This window comes from Acomys minous (assembly GCF_964271855.1).
Source record: "Acomys minous genome assembly, chromosome: 16".
Classification (NCBI taxonomy): domain Eukaryota; kingdom Metazoa; phylum Chordata; class Mammalia; order Rodentia; family Muridae; genus Acomys; species Acomys minous.
In genome coordinates this window covers 86023925-86049260 of record NC_140498.1, presented here as the reverse complement: position 1 = coordinate 86049260, position 25336 = coordinate 86023925, and the positions used below count along the sequence as shown (strand labels likewise).

Here is a 25336-nt window from a genome sequence, read left to right as displayed (position 1 = left end):
AGTGAGGCTTAAGCGCTGGGTTTGGTGGCGCACCCCTTAAATCCCAACACTCAGGAGGCAGAGGCAGGCGGATCGCTGTGAGTTCAAGGCCAGCCTGGTGTATAGGAGCGTTCCAAGACAGCCAGAGAAACCGTGTTTCAACCCCCCCGCCCCCAACACACACACTAACAGACGTATACGAGCAAAATAACGACAGACAAGAGAGCAATTGGAACTGGACAGCCTTGGGCTCTCCAGCTGTTTTCAATAAACCTTAGTGGTTCGCCCTGGCCTGTGCTTGTGCTTCTCCTTGAGGAGACCCGAGGACCTCACAGTGTGGGAATCTAGAACATTCGGAGAATGGGTTAAACCTTAGGCCCTGCTCGGAACAAAAGCCTTCAAACCAACCGTGTTTCTCACCACAGCCCCGAGAAACTAGCCACCCAAAATAGGAAGCCAATTCAGCCTCAGCAGCTTCTTCTCTGAGAGCGGCTGCGTCACGCCCCGCCTAGCCCCGCCCAGTCCCGCCCCTCTTCGCTCGCAGGACTGCGTCCAAGGCCCCGCCCCCCTCCGACCGTTTCATTGGCTCTGGTGACCGGCCCCCCGAAGGGCTGCTCCGGATTGGTGGGCTCTGCCTGCCGCTCGGCGTCTTCTCGGGGGCGTGCCACGCCCCTTACGTCGCGACGCTCAGTCTGCCTCGGGAGGCGCAGCTTTCGCAGCCTTAGAAGGAAGCAGGTCCGTTGTGTGAAGAGGCTGCTATGGTGCTGAGCTCCCAGGTAGAGCCGACCGAGCCGAGGCGGTCGCGGCCATGAAGGTGAGGGTCTGATGGAGCCGGGAGCTTCTCCTCGCCTCTCCTGGGGCACCCGGAGCGCCTCTTTTTCTCTCCCTCTCAGCGGTTTCCCAAGGGGTTCCTGAGAGACCACCACTGTGGCAGGCGCCGGGCCTGGAGCGTGTGGAACCCCGACCGGTTCCAGCCGGAGAGACCGGGTTAGCAGACCCGCCCGAGCTCCCACAGCGCCACCCCCACCCTCCCCCCCCAGCGGCCTGGGCAAGGAGGAAGCGAGTAGCCCTGCTATCGCAGCCCACTGGGCCCTGTTCCGGGGCCCGGTGCTCTTCTCGGGGTCCCAGGCTTTGTAAGCCGCTAGAGCTCCCCTCAGGCGTTGGTGTTTGTGCCCATGGCCGTGCCCTCTGTCTCCCCGAGTCCTTGAACTAACCCAGACGACTGGGGTGCATCACAAGACAGAAGGGAGAGAAGAGCACAGCGGGGAGCGATGAGGCTGGGGCCATAGTAGCCCAGCTAGAAATGCCAGGGGTTTTGTGTGTGTGTGTGGGGGGGGTGGGTGGAAATCCCCCAGCCCCCCAAGGAGTTCTTCATTGGGTTTAAACGTTGTAGCCATGACCTAGAGCGCTAGACTAGTGTGCATTACCACTAGGTACGCAGCAAGTAATTTGGCAGCCTTTCTCCCAGGTGGGAGTGAGAGCGTGGGAGCATCACTGCTAGAAGTTTCAGAAAAGGGCAGGGTGTGTGTGTGATTCTGGCCTACTTTGGGGGAGATGATTTTTTTCTCAACTTTATCGCGGAGAGTTCTAAGGAGACTGTACAGCAATTAGTTCAGGTATTGGTTCTTCTGCCCAAATCAAACCAAGTGGCGTGAGTCAGAAGATGATACCTTTCTCTACAGAGACGGGTGTAGTCATCATGTTGAAGAAGCGTGTTGCCTTTGGGCTGCTGGAGTAACTCGACCTTCACAAAATGTCAGCGGCGACGTCTTTAATCCCAGCACTCAGGAGGCAGAGGCAGGAGGATCTCTGAGTTTGAGGCCAGCCTGGTCTACAGAGTGAGCTCCAGGACAGCCAGGGCTACTCAGGGAAAAAAGAAAAGAAAGTTTGCTAGTTAAGAGAAAAGAGACAAGACAAAGTAGGCTTGGTAGCACAGGTCTGCAATCAGCCTTTAGGAGACAGAGGCAGGAGGATTGCTGCAAGTTTGAGGGCCACACTTGCTGCAAAGAAAGTGAAAAAGCCAAACAACAAGCCAGGCATGGTGGCACACACCTTTAATCCCAACACTCTAGGAGGCAGAGGCAGGCATAGAGCTGTGAGTTCGAGGCCAGCCTGATGTACAGATGAGTCCCGGACAGCGAAGACTATGCAGAGAAACCCTGTCAAAAACAAAAACAAAACAAAAAACTGAAACATCAACAAAAGTCTCTAGAGAGATACATCTCAAGTAGCCACATTACAAACCACAATAATATATGGTGTGTGGGTGAAAACAAACAAACCCTCAGAAGCAAGAAAAATAATACCTTCAATGTTGCATTGGGAGGTAAAGGCTGGAGTCAGGACAATTAATTAGTGGTTCAAAGCTGGCTTTGGCTTCATAGTAAGTTTGAAGCCAGCTTGCATTACATGAGATTCTATTTCAAAAACTCTAAGCCCTCTTGCTGCTGAAGCAAAGAAGAATTTTGGGATAGGCAACTTCTTGGTTTTGAGACAGAGGCTTGCTATGTATCTCTGACTTGCCTGGAACTGAATATGTAGGCTGTCCTTGAACTGGTGTTGTGATCTTCCAGAGTGCTTGGAATGGGTGACATGTGAACCGAAAAATTGTTGAAAGATGTTTTGGGGTTTATGTGTGTGAGTGTTTTGCCTGCATGTATGTGTGTGTACCATCTGCATGCCTGGTGCTCACAGAGGTCAGAAGGTGGCATTAGATTCCCGGAACTGGAGTTAACAGTTGTTGTAAGCCACCATGCTAGAAACTGAGCTCAGGTCCTCTGCAAAGCAAAGCGTGCTCTTAACTCCTGATCCATCACTCTAGCCCCTAAGGTTTTTGTTTTGATTTGTTTGTTTATTTATTTATGTATGCATGTATTTATGGTTTTTTTTTTTTGAGACAGGGTTTCTCTGTGTAACAGCTCTGGGTGTCCTGGAACTCACTCTGTAGATCAGGCTGACCTTGAACTCATAGAGACCCGCCTGCCTTTGCCTCCCAAGTGCTGGGATTAAAGATATGTGCCATCACCGCCCGGCTTTGTTTTGCTTTAAATTTTTTATTTTATAGGTATGAATGCATGTACGTCTGTGCACCATGAGCGTGCACCCTCACACATTCTGGAAAAGATAGTTGTGAGACACCTTGTGGGTTCTGGGAATCAAACCCTGGTCCTGGAAGAGCAGCCAGTGCTTCTAGCTCCCAAGCCATCAACCTCTGTTTACGTCCCAGTTTAGTTCTAAACAGCCCCTGCAACTTAGAATGCTTTATTAAACTTTCTGGAAGCAGTTTTATGTCCTCAAAGCCACCATCTTTGCTGGGAGATCCCAAACCAGCTGTTATTCATTAAGGAAACTAGATACAGAAGGAGCAGTGGAGATAGGTACTGTGCCCAAATTTTTAAATAGAGTTGTATAAAACAAATAGTTTTTGTGTTTAAGTGGAAGACGACTGCTTTCTTTTTCTTTTCTTTCTAAATGAAAAAAGAAAATAGGGAAAGAACGTGACTGCTGCCAGGTGTGGTGGAGGAGAAGCTTACGGTAGATAAAAGGGAGAGCACAGCCAGAGGCAGGACATCTGGGAGTGCTCAAAGTGGACATGGCTAGCCTGGGTTGGGCCATGTGGGGAGGGGAAGGGAGAGAAGGGGACCAGGTGTGCAACCAAGAGGCCCAAAGGGGCAAAGAGGGTGGGTAACCAAAATGGCTGGATTGTATAGGGAAGGGCAGCTCAGCCCCCTGGGTCTGAGAGTTCAGGGTAGTGGGCAGGGCATGTGAGCCAGGAAGATCCTTTAAGAAGTAAGGACTGAGGGAGGCTAGGAGAACCTGGCAGCCAGGTCCACTTTGATATACTAAGGAGGCACTTCAGCCATTTATCTAGGGGGGTTTATTTGTCTTGTTTTTTTGGTTTTTTTCGAGACAGGGTCTCTCTGTGTAGCCTTGGCTTTCTGGGACTCACTCTGTAGACCAGGCTGGCCTCACAGTGATCCGCCTGCCTCTGCTTCCCGAGTGCTGGGATTAAAGGTATGTGCTACCATGCCTGGCTGTCCAGGGTTTAAAACCTAGCACCTTCTTTGCTTTCTTATCTTTCTCTTTTTTCTTTTTGTTTTTTTGTTGTCTTGTTTTGTTTTTGGTTTTTTGAGACAGGGTTTCTCTGTGTAGCCCTGGCTGTCGTGGACTCACTTTATAGACCAGGATGGCCTTGAACTCACAGAGATCTACCTATCTCTGTCTTCTTACTTAAGGCTTGTGCACCATGCCCAGCTTTGTCTTCCTTCCTTTTCTTTCTTTCCCTTTTTTTTTTTTTTTGGAGACAGGCTTTCACTAGGATACTAAGGAGAAAATGGTGAAAATAGTTTTAAGAATCAACTAGTCAATGATTCCTTTTTTGTTGTTGTTGTTTTGTTTTTGGTATTTTGAGACAGGGTTTCCCTGTGTAGCCTTGGTTGTTCTGGACTTGCTCTGTAGACCAGGCTGGCCTTGAACTCACTCTAATCCACCTGCCTTTGCCTCCCAAGTGCTGGGGCAAAAGGCATGTGTCACCATGCCCCTCTCAGCTATTCCATTTTTATTCCACTTTTTAAAAAATATTTATTTATCTATATGAATGTCTGTCTGCACATACACCTGAAAGTTAGTAGCGGGTATCAGACCCCATACAGATGGTTATGAGCTACTATATGGTTGCTGGGAATTGAACCCAGGTCCTCTGGAAGAGCAGCCAGTGTTCTTAACTGTTAAGCCATCTCTCCAGCTCCCTTTTATTCCATTTTTAAAAAGACAAAAGTCACTGCTAAGTTTGAAACCCAGGACAAGGGCCTGAGGTGCCTATTTAGCAATCATGTGTGACTCTCACCTAGTCTAGCTCTTGGTACGTGGAAGCAGGAGGATCCGTTCAAGGCACAGCCCTCCACTGAATAGCAAATTCAAGGCCAGCCTTGTCTACTTGAGACTATGTCTCAAAAAATAAAAAAGGAAAAGAAAGGCAACATGTGTGACATAGAGCACACATTATTGCAGGAGTATATTAATTTGAGGGTTGGCAAGAAGACAGTGAAAGCTTTTGCTGTGCAAACCTGGTGACCAGAGTTTGATTCCTGCTGGGTGTGGCGGTGCATGTCTTTAATCCCAGCACTTGGGAGGCAGAGGCAGGTGGATTGCTGTGAGTTTGAGGCCAGCCTGGTCTAGGAAGTAAGTCCAGGACAGCTAAGGCTACACAGAGAGACCCTGTCTCAGAAACAAAACAAAACACCAGAGTTTGATTCCTGGAACCCATGGAAAGGTGGGGGGAGAAAACCAACTTTACAGAGCTGTCCTCTGATTCCTCCCCTCCCCCTACACACACACACACACACACACACACACACACACACACACACACACACACACTCTAAAACTTTTTAACTATTGAAGTGACCAATGCCTTTCCTGAAAGTGTTACGTTTAAAAGGTCAGCTTCTGTTGTGTGGTGCAGGGTTTCTGCCGTTGTAGTGTATGGTTGGGCAGTCAGCACTAAATCTGGCCTCATGTTTGTTGTGAAACAGCAGTTTCAGTAAAAATTCTTTTCACGTCTTTTTTTTTTAAATTATTTATTTATTATTATTTATACAGTGCTCTGCCTGCATGTACACCTACAGGTCAGAAGAGGGCATTAGATCACATTATGGATGGTTGTGAGCCACCATGTGGTTGCTGGGAATTGAGCTCAGGACCTCTGGAAGAGCAGTCAGTGCCCTTAACCTCTGAGCATCTCTCCGGGCCCTTTTCACCTCTCTTAAGTGAGTCTCAAGTTTGCATACATACTGCCTTTTCCCTCGGTTCTGTAAGAGAGTTTAACAAATTTAAACCGTAAAGCATTCATTTATATCCTTGTTGCTAAGATTCGAAACAGTCTTTCAATACAAGGACATTCAAATTTTAGCAAATTGAAATTTGTCCAGAATTTATAACAAAAACCTGTAGTCTCTGAAGTAGATGGATTTTTTGAGGAAGTTCAAGGTTGAAGTAGAGAATTCCAAGCTAGGCAAAGTTGCTGAGGCCTTCAGTCAATCCCAGCACTCAGGAGGCTGAGGCAGGTGGATCTCTGTGAGTTGAGGCCAGTCTGGTCTACAGAGTGTCAGGACAGTGTAGAGACTCTGTCAAAACACCGAAAATAGAGGTGGGCGTGGGAGGGGAGAATCTATATCTGCTTCTTTTGGTGCTGCTTTCAGTTCTTGATAACAATTAATATTTTTGCAAATGAAAGCATTAGGTTCGTCCATTATTAGCGATATTAGTATAGTCTATTTGGAGTTATGGCAACAAAGTAGACTCTTTGGAAGTGGCATAATTTTCACTGTTTGTTTAATTGAAAGCAAATGACTTAAATCATTTTGTTTTCATGCCCATCAGCAACTCCACCCGTTACCTCTCCCTACCCTTCTTTCTGTCATTTGCTCCTCATAGAAACCACATCCTGTAGTCTGGCTGGCTAATACTACATTTAATGGAATCATTAAGAGAGATCACATTCTAATTCAGTATAGTACAGAAGCCAAATTTTGTGGTAACTTGTATTTGAGTATTTTAGAGTTTTTTTCCCCCTACATGAATTCTAAGTGTAGTTTACAACATATATATACACACACAAGACAATGAGGTCATTTGAAAACTGGCACTGGAAGAAGGTGGGGTCTGTGTTCTTAGAAACAGTCAGAATACCCTTCCTCTTGGTTTTGTTGACTGCAGCTATGTATGCTGCAGACTGAAGATACTAGTTGCATCTGGAAACCTGATAGAAGGCTCACAGAATTGGTGTTTTGTTGTAGAAACACGTGTTGCAGTGCTTCAAACTGTCAGTCACTCTTAAAAATTATTTGTAGACAGTAACAGTGTCAACTTCCAGCCCTTATTACCAGAAGTAGTTTTAGTCTAAGAGAATTGAGCCAGAAGGGATTAGATTATGAAGTAAAAAGTTGTTTTCCATAATTATCAATGAGGCTGGGCATGGTGACAGACGCCTGTAATCCTAGCACTGGGGAGGCAGAGGCAGGAGGATCTCTTGAGTTCGAGGCCAACCTGGTCTAGAAAGCCAGTCCAGGACAGCAGGGGCTGTTACACAGAGAAACCCTGTCTCAAAAGAGCAAAAGCCAAAACAAACAATAATCATTGATGGCTAGAAAATAAGCTACAACTATCATTGATTTCGGGATTAGCAGGTGTAGATTTAGTTTTTTCCATCTATCTCTTCGTGTTGTGTTTCTGAGCTGGGTTGGACTTAGGGCTTGTGCTTGCATGCTAAGCAAGTGCTGTGTGCCTGAGCCTCTTCTCTAGCTCTGCACTACCTCATATTTTGAACTACATTCACAGAGGCAATTCAGTCATTTTACCAAGATGGTGGTTCTTTGTTTTGTCTTCGACTCTTGTGGTGTGGCCTGTAGGGGGCTGCCCTTAACTGTGGTCCTAACCAAGGCATAATAGCTCCAATCATGGCTTTACTTGTTGAAGTAGACATAATTTCTGTTTTGTTTTTTAATTTTTTAAAAGATTTTTATTTTATTATTTATACATTGCTCTGATGAATGTGTTCCTGCATGTACAGCTGCAGACCAGAAGAGGGCACCAGATCACATGGATGGTTGTGAGCCACCATGTGGTTGCTGGGAGTTGAACTCAGGTCCTCTGGAAGGACAGACAGTGCCCTTAACCACTGAGCCATCTCTCCAGCTCCTAATTTTTTATTTATTACTGTTAGTGGGGTGTTCATGCTGTAGTCAGAACAACTTACAGAGCCTGTTTTCTCCTATCACCTTTACATGGGTTCTGGGGGGGCCATTTCCGGTCACTAGCCTTGAACTTCTACCTTTGCCTCCACCCTCCCAAGTGCTAAGATTAGAGCTGTGTGTCACCTCACCCGAGTTACTTTTTTGTTTCTAATGAACAAATGTCAAAAAGTCATCCTTCCTAGGGGTCTTTAGAAGGAGGCCGAGCAGCATCAGTGGGGTCACTGCAGAGCAGGGGTGTGTGTCTACTGCATGGTCCTTAGGAGTGGGCTGTTCTTAAACCTAGGAGCAAAGAAAGATGTTCCAAACTCATCACCAGAATAGGAGCAACAAATAAAAGGAAAAGAAAGGGATATATGCGACTAACCAGATCTCAAAAGATAGGGGAAAAGAAAGAATTGGAGTTTAGATCTCTGAGGCTTTGTTTTTTTATAACTTTATGTTTGGGTGTTTTGCCTACATGTATGTATGTGCTGTGTGCATGACTGATGCCCACAGAGATCAAATGGGAGAGCATTGAATCCCTTGGGACTGGAGTTTTGGATGGTTGTGAGCTGTCATGTAGGTGCTAGGAACCAAATCTAGTCCTCTGTAAGAGCAGCAAGTGGTCTTAACCCCTGAACTGTCCCTCCAACTCCAAGCTCTTTCCTTTTCCTTCCTTCCTTTTTTAAAAAATTATTTTATTTAGTCAGGGCTTGGTGACATGTACTGTTAATCCCACAACATGGGAAGCAGAGGCAAGTAAATCTCTGAGTTCCAGTCCAGCCTGGTTTACATAGAGAGCGCCTGTCTCCAAATAAACAGTTTGTCTGTGTGTGTGTGTGTGTGTGTGTCTGTTAGAGATGGTTGGTAGCTGCTTGTGGGTGATGGGAATTGAACTCAGATCATCTGAAAGAATATTCAGTTTCTTAACGACTGAGCCATCTTTCCAGCCCTTAAATTGAGAGTGAAGGACAAAAGTAGGTATTTTGTTTCGTTTTGTTTTGTTTTTGAGACAGTGCTTTACAACGGAGCCTTGGCTGGCCTGGAATCTTGCTATGTAGACCAGACTGGTTTTAAACTCTTAGCTCCACCTGCCTGTCTGGTGTGTGCATGTGGGTCCTAGGCGGGAATGCCTGTGAGGCACCATCTTAGAGTGGGGAAGCTCCAAGGGCAGCTTCTGTGGAACTGGTCCTCTGCCGCCTTTACTTCAGTCAGGGGATCAAGCCCAGGTCATCAAACGCGCGTGGCCAATGCTTTCACTCTCTTGGGTTGTCTTGTTGACCTAAAATTAATATTTAACAGTGGCTTCTTTTTTTTGACAGATTGGACTATCAGTGACTGTTTTCCCAGTGTTGGAGATTTCACATGTGAAAACGGAGACGTTTGTTAGGAAGTAAAAGTTGGGAGTAGCTCCAGGCTGACGGCACACACCTTGAATCCAGCACTCAGAGACAGGTGGATCTCTGAGTTCAAGGCCAGTCTGGTCTACAGAGTGAGCTCCAGGACAGCCAGGGCTACATAGAGAGACTCCATCTTTAGTCCCTTTAATCCCAGCACTCGGGAGGCAGAGGTAGGTGGATCTCTGTGAGTTCGAGGCCAGGTCTGCAAAGTGAGTCTAGGACAGCCAAGGCTACACACAGAGACCCTGTCTTGAGAAAAAAAAAATTTATTTTGATTGTTACCCAAACTGTTCTCTAGAGTAGCAAAAATCAGAAGGCCCAAGTATTTTAAAAACTTAATTATATTTGCTTATTTGTGTATGTGTATCCCATAGCGCTTGTGTGGCAATGGGAGGGCACCTTGGGAGTTGATTGTCTCCTTCTACCATGTGGGTCTCAGGGATTGAGCTCTGGTTATTAAGCATGAGTAATTTTTAAGGCTTTGTGGTGAGTCTACCATGCCGAGAACCATGGTCTGCGTCAGTTTCACAGGTCAAGGCAATTAGATAGCAAGTGGCAGTTAGAGCAGCCACAGAGGTGGGGAACTAAAACTACCTGCTTCCAAGGACAGGGAGGTCAGCTCTGGGGTGGCACACAGGGCTTACTACACAAGTGGAAATTACGTTTTTCATGTACTCTGGGTGGAGATGACGAAGGATACCCTAGATAGGACTAGTGAGTACATACAGACAGACCTGTTTGAACTCTGAACTGTTAAGTAGGTTGGAAGAATGCAGATGCCGTGCTCAGAAAAGGAGCAGTGTGGGTTGACCCTTCCTATACTGACAACAGCATTCTCTCACTGCAGGAAAACTATTTTCTTATTGGACACAGTTGACCAAGTCCACAGATTCTAATGAAGCTGCAGCCTAGATTTTTCACTGTGTTTTCATTCCGTCTGCTATGGTCTGTGGCTGAAAATAGTTATATAGATCTGCATTGTACTAAGTAGGGTTACAGCAACACATTTTTGCCTGGGAAGCTACTGGGATTTTTTTGTTTTTATATAAAAAAAAAAAATACTTAAGGAAATTTAAAGGCTGTCTTTCTCTGCTCTCCGTGTGTGTGTTTCTCTGTGTGTATAAGGTTAAACCCCATAGGCTTATATATTTGAATGCTCAGTCATCAGGGAGTGACACTATTTGTAAGGATTAGGTGTGGTTTTGTTGGAAGAAATGTGTTGCGGGGTGGGGGGTGGGCATTGGGGCTTCGTGCCAAGTTCAGAGTCGCTCACTGCCTATGGATCTGGCTGTGGCTCTCCCTCCTCCAGCAGCTGCCTGCACGCCACCATGCTTCCCTCATGATGATAATGGATTACACTGTAAGCAAGCCTCCAGTTAAATGCATTCTTTCATAAGAGTTCTGTGCTCATGGTGTCTCTTCACAGCAAGAAAACAGTGACAATGACACTTTGTGACCTCAAAACTGTCAAGAAGGCTAGGCTGACTGGCTAGCAAGCTCCAGGGAACTACCTGTCTTGTCTTCTTCCTAGTGCTGGGGTTACAGACTCACCACATGCCTGGCCTTTTGACTATATAGTTGTTGTTTATTTACTGTTTGAGACAAGGCCCTGAACTGTCCTAAATGTACTAGATAGACAAGAATGACTCTGGCTCAATCCTCTTATGTCTGCTTCCTAGTGGCTGAGATGATGGGCTTGGGCCCCATGTCCTCACCTGGCCTTTTTTTTTTTTTTTTTTTTTTTGGTAGGTTCTTGGTGTAGAATGTAGGGTCTTGGGGCTGGAGAGATGTCTCAGCGGTTAAGAGCACTGATTGCTCTTCCAGAGGTCCTGAGTTCAATTCCCAGCAACCACATGGTGGCCCACAATCATCTATAATGTGATCTGATGCCCTTTTCAGCACTGTATGCATAATAATAAATAAATACTTAAAAAAGAATGTAGGTTTGTAGGTTCTTGTCCTTGTAGGCAAGCATTTCGCCAACTAAGCCATCTACTTAGCTCTCAGTGTTCTTTTGATGAGCTAGCTTGCTTTCTTTTTTTGGAGGATACAAAGGAAGTTCCTGTTATTTCATAGAAACATGAGGGCATGAGACTGTATTGCTATCCTCTAATAATGCTGTCTACCTAGGAATTGTACTTGTTTTATCAAATAGGTCTTCTGCTCCCTCCAGGAGAACTATATAGTTTGTTTTTTAATTTTTTTTTTTTTTTTTTTTTTTGGTTTTTCGAGACAGGGTCTCTCTGTAGCCTTGGCTGTCCTGGACTCACTTTGTAGACCAGGCTGGCCTCGAACTCACAGCGATCCGCCCGCCTCTGCCTCCCGAGTGCTGGGATTAAAGGCGTGCGCCACCACGCCCGGCAGTTTTTTAATTTTTTGTTGTGTTTATTTTAGCACTTATGTGTGTATGCAGAAGCCAGAGGTTGACGCTGGATATGTATAGCTCTCCACCACAAACATTTTTCTCCCCACTCCCTCCCAGACAGGGACAGCACTCCCTCTGTAGCCTAGGCTGGCTTTGCCCTCACATAGATCTGCCTGTCTCTGCCTCCTGTATGTAGCCCCGGCTGTCACAGACTCACTTTGTAGACCAGGCCGGCCTCGAACTCACAGAGATCCACCTAACTCTGCCTCATAAATGCCAGGATTAAAGGTGTGGGCCACCACGCCCAGCTCCCTATTTTTTTTTAAAGATTTATTTATTTATTTATTATGTATACAATATTCTGTCTGCATGTACAGAGAGCACCAGATTTCTTTACAGATGGTTATGAGCCACCATATCGTTACTGGGAATGAACTCAGGACCTTTGGAAGAGCAGCCAGTGCTTTTACCCTCTGAGCCATCCATCTAGCCCTCCCTAATGTTTTTTTTAAACAATAAAAATTATACTCATGACCAGTGAGACAGTAGGATTAATAAGATAGTGTGGTTTTATTTCTTTTTGTTAAATAATAGCTGGGGAAATAAACCTGTAGTATCCAGTACATGTCTAAGGTTCACAGGGAAAATACTCAGACACTAAGAAATTTGAATTTCAAGTAGAACCTGAAATTTTAAAAGTATTAGCAAGTCTCTTACATAGGACATACTTCACTGACATAGAGTCAGTGTAGTGGCATACAGATTTTTGGAAACCTGAGGCAGGAGGATTGCAAATTTGAGGTTGGCCTGGGCCTGTAGACACTGTTTCAGGTTTTTTTTAACCCCCAAAGACTGGGTAGCCCTGGCTGTCCTGGAACTCACTCTGTAGACCCACCTGCCTCAGGATTTAAGGCACTACCACTGCCCCGCTCCCCTCACCCCCCAGGGTTTCTTATGTAGCCTTGGCTGTTGTCGTGAACTCACTTTGTAGATCAGGCTGGACTCCAGCTCACAGAGATCTGCCTGTCTCTGCCTCTGAAGTGCTGAGATTAAAGATGTGCACCACCATGCCCGGCTCTGGCTTCATTTTTTTCTCCCCTTTCATCATTTATCTTTTGTTTGGAAGAAATAGAAAGTTGTCTTTCTAAATAACTTGAAATTTTGGTAACTTGAATGTTCCTTATTAGAGATGTTTAGAAATAGAAGTGTTTGAGATTTTGGAATATTTACCGGCTCCTGAATTTGAAGCTTATTTAGTTGGTGATGATAGAGATACCTTGTGATCTCAAGATTATTAAAGAAAAACTTACCTCTGAAATGTGTCACATTCCACTTGGCTTTCATCTATCCATCCATCTGTCTGTCTATCATTTAGGCAGGGTCTTTCTTATATCTCTGGCTGTCCTGGAACTTACTATGTAGACCAGGCTGGCTCCAACTCAACAGAGATCCACCTGCCTTTGCCTCCTGGTAGTGCTGTGATTAAAGGGTAAGCCAGCACTCTCGGCTTATTCTGCTTTTGTATTTTTTGTGTTTGGAAGTTGTGCTTGCATGTATACCTATGTGTCACATGTGTGACTAGTTCTCTAGGACAGAAGCTCCTCTGCCGCTAGAGTGGTTGTGAGCAACCTGTCGGTGCTGGGAGTCAAACCCGTGTCCGGTGGAAGAGCCGTCAGTGTTTGTAACCTCTGAGCCATCTCTCCAGCCCCTCTGCTTGGCTTTAAATGGTGGCATTTGTGGTTTTTTTCAGGCGGGTGCTACTTCTATGTGGGCTTCATGCTGTGGGCTGCTGAATGAAGTCATGGGAACTGGAGCTGTCAGAGGCCAGCAGGCGGGATTTCCAGGAAGCACTGGCCCATTCAGATTCACACCGAGCTCTGACTTTCCCACCTACCCACCAGCAGCTACCGAAGGGCCCAATATAGTTTGCAAAGCCTGTGGACTTTCATTTTCAGTCTTTAGAAAGAAGGTGAGTTGGATGAAACGCTGCAAACAAGTAACACATAGGGTGGGGAAGATGTAGAACACATGTATTTTTTTAGTTTCTTTTGTTTTTTGGTTTTCCAGACAGGGTTTCTCTATGTAGCCTTGGGTGTCCTGGACTCACCGTGTAGTCCAGGCTGGCCTCGAACTCACAGAGATCTGCCTGCCTCTGCCTCCTAAGTGCTGGGATTACAGGACTATGCCACCATGCCTGGCTCACATGTAATTTTGTTGTTGGAGGTTGGTTTTTTGAGATAGGGTTTCTCTGTGTAGCCTTGGCTGTCATGTACTCGCTTTCGTAGGCCAGTATTGGATTACAGACGTGCGCTACCCTGCCTAGCTCAAAAATTTATTTATTTATTGTTCTTCCTTTTTATAAATGTATTTGTTATGTATATGAAGTGCTCTATCTGCATGTACACCTACACTCCAGAAGAGGGCATCAGATCACATTATGGATGGTTGTGAGCCACCATGTGGTTGCTGGGAATTGAACTCAGGACCTCTGGAGGAGCAGTCAGTGCTCTCTTTTGTTTTGTTTTAAGACAGGGTTTTTCTGTGTAGCCTTGGCTATCCTGAACTCCCTTTGTATATCAGGTTGGCCTCCAACTCACAGCTGTCTCTGCCTCCTGAGTGCTGTGATTAAATGCGTGCACTCCCACATCCAGCTGCAGACAATGCTCTTAACCACTGAGCCATCTCTCCAGCCCTTGTTTTTTGTTTTTCAAGACAAGGTGGCTCTGTGTAGCCCTTGAATGTCCTGGAACTCACTTTGTAGACCAGGCTGGCTTGAACTTACAGAGATCCGCCTGCCTCTGCCTCCTGAGTGCTGGGATCAAAAGCATGTGCTTACCATGTGCACCCAGTTTAGATCATAATTCTTGTTTGTAGGTTATGTTGAGTAGAGAATTCATTTAATAAAAAAATTAAAAAGTTAGCCGCATTTGGAAAACTGTGCAGTAAGATCCTAGTTGTGCTGCATTTTCTGAGTCATCCTTGCTCATTTTCCTGTGGTGTCTTTGCTTCTGAAACCTCATTCCTGGTGACACTCAGTTTTTGAAGCAAGAGATTGAATCGCTGTGCAGTTTTTTTTAAGTGATCATTTATTATAGCAAGGTACCATGTTTTTAAAAATTTGTTTCTAGCTGGCATGGTGGCATACTCCTGTAATCCCAGCACTTGGGAGGCAGAGGTAGGCAGATCTCTGTGAGTTTGAGGCCAGCCTGGTCTACAAAGTGAGTCCTGGACAACCAGGACTACAAGAGAAACCCTGTCTCAAAAAACTGGAAAAAAAATTGTTTCTAATTTTTTCCTGCAAAGCCGGTAATGAAGACTAAGGCCTTATTATGCATGCTAGCAAAGTGCCCTCTCTACCCTTCCCAGCCCCCATATAGTTCCTTAGCCCACCCTTGTCCATGTTCTTTCATCATTTTATTAAACCAGTTTTAGGTTGCCTTTAAATTCCCAGCTGTCCTGCCTCAGCCTCCCAAGTACTGAGATGACAGCATAAGACATCATACCTGGCTCCTGACCATATTCTTAAAAAAAAAAAAAAGTATGTGTGTGTGTGTGCCACTTGTGCCCTTAGAAACCAAAAGACAGTGTTAAACCCCCTGGATTTGGAGTTACAGGCTGTAACTCTGTAAGCTGTCCATGGACGCTAGGAACCAAACACAGGCTGTGTGGAAGAGCAGGGATCACTGTTAATTCTGAGCCAGCTCCAGCCCTCTGACCACATTTACTTGTTTTGTTTGTCTGTTTGTTTTTTGAGACAGAGTTTCTCTGTGTAGCCTTGGCTGTCCTGGATTTATAGACCAGGCTGGCCTCGAACTCACAGTGATCCGCCTGCCTCTGCTTTCCTGAGTGCTGGGATTACAGGCCTGCACACCTGCAAAGGTTCTCTTCTGAGGTGACTTAATTAGGGCCACACTGGCTACGGAGTTCTCTGTGCGCTAGTGCGGTCTTCTGTGTCCCGGGCTGAGTTGGAGAGTCGGTTTCTTATCTTTTTGTATTAAGCTTTTTCCTCTTCTCTGCTGGGGAAATTATCCACATAGGAGAAGACCAGGAGGAGGAGTGCTGTGGTTGTGCTCTCTGTTCCATGTGGTTCAAGTCAGCCCTGTTCTGCTAATTGCATGTTTGTGCCAGGGGGTGGAAACGTTTTGATTCATTAACACAAGAGCATATATTTTTCTTGAAGTGCTGTATTTGAAGTTGTGTGAATCTAAGCTGCCCTAGCGTGACTGGTTTTGTGAAAATCGGTCGGTGCCACAGGGACTGCACATAAACCAAAGCTTCAGTTTTAATGCAAGGCAAAAGAAGGTGTTTTCACAATGGTTTGTGTTGTGTCGTCTGCTCTGTCTGTAGCATGTCTGCTGTGACTGCAAGAAGGACTTCTGCTCCCTGTGCTCAGTCTCCCAAGAAAACCTCCGCAGATGCTCTACTTGTCACCTCCTACAAGAGACGGCCTTCCAGCGCCCTCAGCTGATGCGACTGAAAGTGAAGGACCTACGGCAGTATCTCCTCCTCAGAAACATCCCAACTGACACGTGTCGTGAGAAGGAAGACTTGGTAGATCTAGTGCTGTGCCACCGTGGCCTCGGCTCAGGGGACGACCTGGACTCAAGTAGCCTGGATTCCTCACGGTCCCAGACTTCTAGTTTTTTTACACAATCGTTTTTTTCAAATTATTCAGCCCCCTCTGCTACTGTGTCCTTCCAGGGAGAGCTCATGGACAGAGATGGGACCTTCAGATCAGAAGTTCTGGCACAGGTAGGTGATGTGACCGACGGCCCCAAGAGCCTGGTGTGCTCACGCTCAGCCAGCTGTGGCTGGGATCTTTAGTGCTGGGTGACTCCAGATGAGCCTCGGGTCATATGTGGAGCAGAAGTGCCGTCCCCAGCTGCGGGCACTGCACAGCCGCCTGATGATGCCTTGGTGCCAGGACCCTGGAACCTGAAGAAGTGCATGAGTTCCTTGTCCTTGGTCTCCTGTCTTGTGTAGTTATATAGCTTATAGTCAACTGTTGAGTAATAACCGAAAGTGTCAGGGACCACAGAAACAATCAATAGTTAACTCAGTAACCTTTTGCCTTGATGAAGGGAAGTGATTCTTATTTTATTTTATTTATTTATTTTGAGAAAAGGTGTCTACCTCGGGTTAGCCTCAAGCTTTCTGTGTAGCTGAGGATGACCTTAAAGTAAGAGTGTGTGTATACACATCCTTACTTGTCAGTTATTCTCCATCGTATATTTTTTGTTTTGGGGTTTTTTTTTGGGGGGGGGGTGTAGCCTTGGCTATCCTGGACTCACTTTGTAGACTGGGCTGGCCTCAAACTCACAGTGATCCACCTGCCTCTGTCTCCTGAGTGCTGGGATTAAAGGTGTGCTCCACCATGCCCAGCTTATCTTACGTTTTGAGACAGGATCTCACTGATTTGGCTTGGCTGGCCAGGAAGTCCCAGGGATGTCCCTGTCATGGCCTCTAGTGCTGGACTTTTCACCCTTTCTGTGTGAGTGCTGCACGTCCAAACTCACATCCTCGTGCTTGAATGGCAAGCACTGTAACCACCTGAGCTCTAATGCCAGCCCTCATTTGAACTTGCAGTCTTCTCAGCTCTCTCTGGAGTGCAGGGGTCCAGAGTGTGCATCACTATGGCCTGGTTTTAGGTGGTGCCAGGGATTGAACCCAACACTTTGGGTATAGTAAAGAAGCACTCTAACAACTGAGCTGTATCTGCTGTTACAAAATTAGTTTAAAAAACATTATTATGTATGCAGTGCTCTGTCTGCATGTACACCTGCAGGCCAGAAGAGAGCATCAGACCTCATTATAGGTGAGATAACGAGATCTGTGTAGTTGGGAATTGAACCCAGGACCTCTGGAAGCGCAGTCAGTGCCTTTAACTTCTGAGCCATCTCTCCAGCTCCCCCCAATAAGGTTTTCGAACATCATAGTTGAATGACATGCTCGGCTGATGACTCATAGTTTGTTGTATATGAATTATTCTAAAATGCTAAGTTAAATTGGGTATGGTTGGGTACCTCCAGCTAAACTAGAGAGGCAGGCACAACAAGACTCTCATGAACTCAGAAGTTTGAATGCTGGCCTCAATTTAAAAAACATAAAAAAACAAAAAACAAAACAAAACAAACAAAAAACCCCAAAACCCTAAGACATTTTATCTTCGAGTAAATTTGTTATTAAAAGACACATGCTGGGTAGTAGTGGCACATGCTGTTACTCCCAGCACGTGGGAATGTGAGGCAGGTGGATCTCTGAGTCGGAGGCCAGCCTGGTCTACAGAGTGAGCTCCACAACAGCCAGGGCTGTGAGACCTCATTTCCATAAGCAAAACCACAAAAAGCAAAAAACAAAAAGTAGAAGTGTGGAGGTTGGAGAGATTGCTCAGCAGCCCAGAGCTCTTACTGCTCTTCTAGAGGACCCTGATTTGCTTCCCTGTACTCATATTGCTGCTCAAAGCTACCATCACTCCAGTTTCGGGGGAATCTGAGGCCCTCTTCTGTCCTCCTCAGACACTGCACGGGTGTAGTACACAGATATGCATGCAGACAGCTAGCTAGTCACACATAAAATATAAAAATGAATCTTAAAAAGTAAAGGCATGGCAGTGAATACTTTTTTTAAAAAAAGATTTTATTTACTATGCTTGCATGTACACCTATGCCAGAAGAGGGCACCAGATCTCATTATAGATGTTTATGAGCCACCATGTGGTTGCTGAGAATTGAACTCAGGACCTCTGGAAGAGCAGACAGTGCTCTTAACCTCTGAGCCATCTCTCCAGCCTGGCAATGAATCCTTTTTTTTTTTTTAATTTACTTTTATTTTATGTGCATTGGTGTTTTGCCTTCATTTATGTCTGTCTGAGGATGTCAGATCTTGGAGTTACAGAGAGTTGTGAGCTGCCATGTGGGTGCTGGGAATTGAACCCAGGTCCTTTGGAAGAGCAGTCACTGCTCTTAACTGCTGAGTCATCTCTCCAGCCAGCCGGCAGTGAATACTTTTATCCCAACACTCAAGGGACCAGAGACAGGAGCATTGGTTTAGCTGCTATCCAAACATGCATGACTTAGACAAGACCAGAGTTAGGATTTTCTCAAATGAGAATCTTTCATAATTATATAAACAGATACAATGACTTATACCACTTTTGGATATATGACACCATCTGGGGGAGATGTGGGGGGCACTGAGGTGTTTATGGGGTGAAATGTGTGATATTGGAACCAACCTACACTATTTTATGTTATGGTCAAAAGATGTCATTAAGAGTGATGGTGTACACCTACAATTGTAGCATTTGGAATGTGGGGGCAGGAAGGAGATGAGTTTTTTTCTATTTCAGGCTAAATGTTGTCTTAAAAAAGAAAATATGTGAAAGAATGTATATAATCCAAAATGGAAGGAATTTGTTTTCCTAAAAAAACAAAACAAACAAACAAAAAAAACCTGTTGATTTTAGAGATTTTAAAAAAAATAATTGATTATGGCAGGTAGGGTGGCACATGCCTTTAATCCCAGCACTTGGAAGGCAGAGGTAGGCAGATCTCTTTGAGTTTTAGGCCAGTCCAGGACAGCCAGGGCTCTTGTTCCACAGAGAAACCTTGTCTTAAAAAAACAAAAACAAAGCTGGGCGGTGATGGCACACTCCTTTAATCCCAGCACTTGGGAGGCAGAGGCAGAGGCAGAAGCAGGTGGATCGCTGAGCTCGAGGCCAGCCTGGTCTACAAAGTTAGTCCAGGACAGCCAGGGCTACACAGAGAAACCCTGTCTCGAAGACCAAAACCAAACCAAACCAAAAACAAGAGCTGGAGAGATGGCTCAGAGGTTAAGAGCACTGCCTGTTCTTCCAAAGGTGCTGAGTTCCCAGCGACTACATGGTGACTCACAACCATCTATAATGAGATCTGGTCCCCTTATGGCATGCAGGAGACATGCAGGCGGAATACAGTACACATACTAAATAAATAAATCTTAAAAAATAAACAAAAAGTGATTTATTTAGTGGTATTTGTATGTGTGAATATTTGCATGTGCTCATGCTTTGGTGGTGCTCACGAGGAGTTCAGAAAACAACATATTAGTACTCTTTCACAACATGGGTTGAAATCAGGTTGTTAGGCTCAGTGGCAAGTGCTGGTCTGTACCCGTTGAGCCATCTCACTAGGTGTTTTCAGGTCCTGATGATGCAGTGTCACCTCACATTGTTAGTGGCTTTGTAATTGAGCTTTAGGACCTGATCAGCCAGTTAATACACAGATATCTTCTACAAATTCACACAGGAAGACTTTGTATTTTATGGAAGGTGAGTTTATATAGGGCCCAACTTCTTGGGAGAGCTAGGCAGCATGCAGGGTCCAAAGAAAACAGTATGTGCCAGGCTTTGAGGGGTTTTGTTGTTTTTAAATTGCAATTTTACTTTGTGTGGATGGTCGTTTTTCCTGCATGAATGTCTGTACATCACATGTGTGCCCTGATGCCTGTGAAGTTCAGAAGAGGGCACTGGATCCCCTAGACTGGAGTGGATGGTTGTGGTCTGCCACGTAGGCACTGGTAACTGAATCTAGGTCGCTGCCAGAGTAGCAAATGGTCTTAACTGTTGAGCCATCTCTCCAGCCCTAGACCAGGCTGACCTCAAACTCACTGCAATCTGCCTGCCTCTGCCTCCCAAGTGCTGGGATTAAAGACATGTAAAGGCAGGGTCTCACTATGGAAAGCAGGCTGTCTTATTACTCAGAGATGCCCTGCCTTTCTCTCCAAGTGCTGCAATTAAAGGAGTGCTGTGCTTGCTCCACCAGCCCAGCCCTAAGGTGATCTTGAGGATCACCAGTGGAGAGCTAATCTCTAGAGAAAAGTACAGGTTGGTAATTAGAAAAACTGATTACTAATCTAATTGGGTCTGTCATGTATGTAGGTACAGAGTGAAATAGCTTCAGCAAACACAGATGATGATGATGATGACGACGACGATGATGATGAAGATGATGATGATGATGAACAAGAAGAAGAAAACTTGGAGGAACAGGTGAACTTCCTTTAAAATTGCTTTCCCTGATAAATGCTTATGTCAGAAAGGGAAGAAGCTGGATTTCCTCTAGGTCAGCATTGTGTTTGTTTCTTCTAAGTCAGATGTAAGACACTGTTAAAACACTTCAGGCAGTCGGGCGAGGTAGCGCACACCTTTAATCCCAGCAATCGGGAGGCAGAGTCAGGCGGATCACTATGAGTTTGAGGCCAGCCTGGTCTACAAAGTGAGTCTAGAACAGCCAAGGCTACACAGGGAAACCCTGTCTTGAAAAAACAAACAAAACAAAACCCAACAACAACACAAACTACTTCAGGCAACTGAGGTGTCTGAGGAGAGCATCCAGGGCCATGGGGACCAGTATCAGCCACACAGTTTAGACTTGTGGGAAACAAGGGTAACAGATGTTCTGATTTCAGAACCCGGGACTGTCTAAGAAGAAAGCGAGAGCCTCACTGTCTGACCTGTCGAGCCTTGAAGAGGTAGAGGGGATGAGTGTGCGCCAGCTGAAGGAAATCCTGGCTCGGAATTTTGTCAACTATTCTGGCTGTTGTGAAAAATGGGAGCTGGTAGAGAAAGTCAACCGATTGTACAAAGAGAATGAAGAAAACCAAAAGTCATGTATGTTTATTTTTTTTTCATTTTTTTCCCCCCTGAGTATCTTTTTTTATTTTTCTTGAGAGGGATTCTCTGTGTAGCCTTGGCTGTCCCTAGACTTGCGTTCTAGATCAGGCTGGCCTTGAACTCAGAGATCCACCTGCCTGAGTCTCCCTGAGTACTGGGATTATGGCGTGTGCCACCACCACCCAGCTCCTTTATTGTTTTTTTTAGAAATCAGGTTGTTTTGACCTAATTAAGGCAAATTTAGCTAGCATGGCTGTGCGTACCTGTGATCCCAGGACTCAGGAAGCTAAGCTAGAGAGTTGCTGTCAGACCCTGCATCTATAGGCCTCGAACTCAGAGCGAGTGCTAGGACCCAAGGTATGTACCACCACCACGACCAGCAGACAGACCCTTAGAAATAGGAATCATTAAAATAAAAAGATTTGGGGCAGGGGAGATGGCTCAGCAATTAAAAATTGCCAGCTGCTCTACTAGAGTATGAGGGTTGGTTCTCAGCACCACAGAGTGGCTGCCTACTCTGCAACTCTAATTTAGGGGATCCGTGCCTCTTCTGGTTTTTGTGGGCACCAGAGATTTCAGTCATGCACAGACGTACATGCAGATAAGATACTCATAACACAAATAAATAATTTACTCTTTCAGAGGAGAAGTAGACCTTTTTCGTGGCTGAGTCAGTTATGTAAGCCTATTTATAGAGCTGCTAATTATTTTATCACATTGACACGGGCTTTGAGGCAACCACTGCCAGGTGAACTAGACAATCAGTTGCTGAGTGTAGTTTTTCTTATACATGACTGGTAGAACTCTAATGAGATTCCTTGCCTGTAACAATGCTGACTTGTCTCATTAATCCCTCAAGCAGGTCAGTACCTTGGCTATCTTGACTATACTTGCATATGTATATGTGTGGGGTCATATGTATCACATATGTATGTTGCCTGCAGAGGCCAGAAAAGGGTATCAGATCCCTGTAATAACCTAGAGGCTTGTGTGAGATGCTGTTTTTACAGAAACAAAAAACTGGTATCATCCATTTGCTGATGAATCATTTAAAGATGGAAAAATAGTTTTGGGCATCTACTTCTAGGACAGTGTCACCATAGCAGGCCCAGGAATAATCGATCCCAGACCTGGCTGCTGGCTGGGATATGGCACAAGTGTAATGCTTGTGTGTGTGTGCAGTAGGATGGAATGTGTAACGTCATGGCGTCTCTTGATGGAAACACATGGTTCCCAAGTGTCTCCAGCTAACTCACTGCCCATTAGCACTAGTTCAGTCTCTGCTTTTATTTTGAGCGCAGCTTGAGTTTTCTCTGACTTGACTGGCTTAAAGTCACTTAAGTGTTAGCATTGACTTGGATATTAGATAGCCTTATTGAATATCCCAAGAGACAGGCTCTACTGAGTTATGTATTGTAAAGAGGTGGAAGGACCCAGCCACACAGGATTTAAAACTGTCTCTCATTTGTCTTGTCTATCTGTTGTCTCAGCCCATAGTACTTTATTTTGATTTTCCAAGACAAGGTTTCTCTGTGTAGCCTTGGCTGATCCCATTGACCCCTCTCTGCCTGAAGGGAATTTCTCTAAATCCTTTGCTTTAAAGCAAGTCTCAGCCAAGGTTGACTTTTAAAATCCATCACTGTTTCAGTGCCTGAGTTTTCTAGGCAACAGAGCCAGGAAGGCCCGGCCCATCCAGCAGCAACATGATTTTTGATGGTTGTCAAGTTGCAAGGGACCTTTTGCTACCAAATTTGTGGTTTTTCAAACCTTCCTTTGAGTGGAATAAAGTCCCTTTTACTGAAATGAGGGTCCCATATTCATGGCCATATGTCTCAACAACTGAGCTAAACTTCTACTCTGGCCTGACTAGCGAGTGGCCCATATGAGTAAGGTTGGTTGATTTTTGTTTTGTTTCGAGACATTCTGTGTTAACAGCTCTAGATGTTCTGCAAGGCACTGTGTAGACCAGGCTGGCCTTGAACTCACATCGATCTGCCTGCCTCTGCCTCCCAAGTGCTGGGATTAAAGTTGTGTGCCTTTAATGTTTTCTTATCCCCTACCCTCACCTCCCATTTAAGAGGTTTCCTGTAGCCCAGGCTGGCCTGGATTTATCTGTAGTTGAAGATGACTTTGAACTGTGATCCTTTTGCTTCTGCCTCCAGGATTATAGGCATGTACACTGTGCCTGCTTGGTTTATGCAGTGCTGGGACTCAAACCCAAGACGTCACACAAGTAGTCAGATACTCTACCAGTTGAGCTCCATCCCTAGCATGTTTCTCCTAAGCACAGAATGATTACATCCTTATCACAAACCCCTTCTATTATATCATGACATAAAACAGAAATAAGGAGCCAGCATTTATTGAACAAATTCCCTCCCTGACCCCCACCCCCACCCCCGAGACAGGCAGGGACTCTCAGTATAGCTCTGGCTCTCCTGGACTTGAATTCACAGAGCTCCACCTGCGCCTGCCTCCCCAGTGCTGGGATTACAGGTGTGCACTACCACGCCCGGCTTATTGAACACTTGTTAGCTGGTCCCATGCCACATAGTTCTTCACAGAACCCTGAAATAGTCCTCACATCCAGTATAAGTGTAGAGATTGAAGACTACTACTTGTAGTGTATTGGGGTGGTACTAGGCCTGTGGTGATGCTCAGAAGATGGCTGCTAGGCTGTGAGCAGAGCAGCAAGGCCAGCAGCCATGTCCAGAGCAAGCCCTAGCTCTCTTTCCTTTCAGATGGTGAACGGATGCAACTTCAGGATGAGGAAGATGACAGCCTGTGCCGAATCTGCATGGATGCAGTTATTGACTGTGTCCTGCTGGAATGTGGGCACATGGTCACCTGCACCAAGTGTGGCAAACGTATGAGTGAGTGTCCCATCTGCCGGCAATATGTGGTTCGAGCTGTGCATGTTTTCAAGTCCTGAAATTGAGGCCCCCCTGCAGTGGGACACTCATGTGACTTTATCCCAAACATTTCAGTGCACAAAAGGGACTGGAAACTTACTGTTCCAAGGCAGAAGCTATTTTTAAAAATTATTTTCATTACTGACTGGGGACAGAAAGTTCACCCTAAGTTGAAGAAACCTGGGCTGTGCTGTAGGCCCATCTGCCTGTGGACACATGGCTTCCTAAGTTCTGCTGGGTTGTATCACTTGTCTCCTCTGTGCACTCGCTGCTAAAGTCAGACTGTGCAGTGTGTGGGTATTGGCCCTTGCTCTCTGGAGGCCGCCCAGCCTGTCTCTTACTCTCCCTTTATCCCATGTTTGAAACTTTCGTTCTCTTTGAAGTGAACTCACTGTCCCTGAGTGGGCTACTGTGGACTATACTGAGCAGTAGCTGCTCTGAATGTTCATTTGATTAGTCCTGTGTATTTTAAATGCTAATATTTAATGAATGTAAGTTTCCACATCGTTGCTATTCTGCATTTAAACATAATTGGGAGACAATTGACATTCGATAGTCACCTGCCAGGGCCTTAGACTAAGTATGTCCATCTCTGTTCAGGTACAGCTTTACTAGCAAGGCTGCATCTAGCTTCTACCTTAGGGGTGTGTGTGTGTGTGCGCGCGCTGAAGTTCTTTATTAATATGTAATCAGTTTACACAGTTTTGTATAGTGAAGGTGTATTTTTAGTGCTACCTGCTAGTAATTTCATCTTTAGGAATAAAATTAGATTAAAAGGCTGCTGTAGTTTAATGTTGTCTCCCTAAGTTTCAAACTTACTGCATATAGCATGACCAGGCATCACCATGCTGGTCTAGCACCTCTCTTCAGAAGAGATGTGAACGCCTTCAGAGACCATCTTTGCTGCTCACCATAGTTGTGTTTACTGTGACAAGGTGTTAGGTGCTTTATGGTTTTCTCCACCAGTCCTTGCTGTCATTCCAAACAGATACTGCCTTGCTTGGGTGGAGCTAATTAGTGTATATGTATATACAATACATATATATATATATATATATATATATATATATGAGCGTGTAGCCTCATGATACACCACAGTACTGGGATGGTGGAGAGGACAGACAACAGCAAATCTAACACTGAGGTGTTCTTTTTCAGCCCTTTCAGTGCATATAGCAAATGAAAACTTGAGACCAATAGCTTATGCAGAAAGGCCATGCTGAGCTGAGAACAATAGTCAGTTCACCTTTACATTGTATGGGGTATTGTAAGTCATCTGGATATGATTGATGTAA

The 25336-nt window shown here is 45.4% G+C and overlaps 1 protein-coding gene across 3 annotated transcripts; it reads left to right on the top strand.

Annotated features, from left to right (window-relative positions):
* Positions 1–644: 644 nt before the first annotated feature.
* Positions 645–24820, top strand: RNF34 (ring finger protein 34). Of its 3 annotated transcripts, XM_084762719.1 has the most exons (7): positions 653–793; positions 9035–9282; positions 13228–13446; positions 15825–16229; positions 20395–20505; positions 20925–21126; positions 23871–24820. In XM_084762719.1, exons 3-7 carry the CDS (start codon positions 13243–13245, stop codon positions 24059–24061), a joined length of 1113 nt encoding a protein of 370 aa, XP_084618845.1. In that variant the 5' UTR covers positions 653–793; positions 9035–9282; positions 13228–13242; the 3' UTR covers positions 24062–24820. The 3 variants fall into 3 exon arrangements, with proteins under 3 accessions (XP_084618844.1, XP_084618846.1, XP_084618845.1); XM_084762718.1 differs by lacking the exon at positions 9035–9282 and having other exon boundaries at positions 645–793; XM_084762720.1 differs by lacking the exons at positions 9035–9282; positions 13228–13446 and having other exon boundaries at positions 652–793.
* The last annotated feature ends 516 nt before the right edge of the window (positions 24821–25336 follow it).

Bases quoted from the DNA above. Each gene is read 5' to 3' on its own strand.
- RNF34 (XM_084762718.1), top strand. The intron at 13,447-15,824 runs GTGAGTTGGATG...CTCTGTCTGTAG, and splicing joins TTTCAGTCTTTAGAAAGAAG to CATGTCTGCTGTGACTGCAA. The intron at 21,127-23,870 runs GTATGTTTATTT...CTTTCCTTTCAG, and splicing joins TGAAGAAAACCAAAAGTCAT to ATGGTGAACGGATGCAACTT.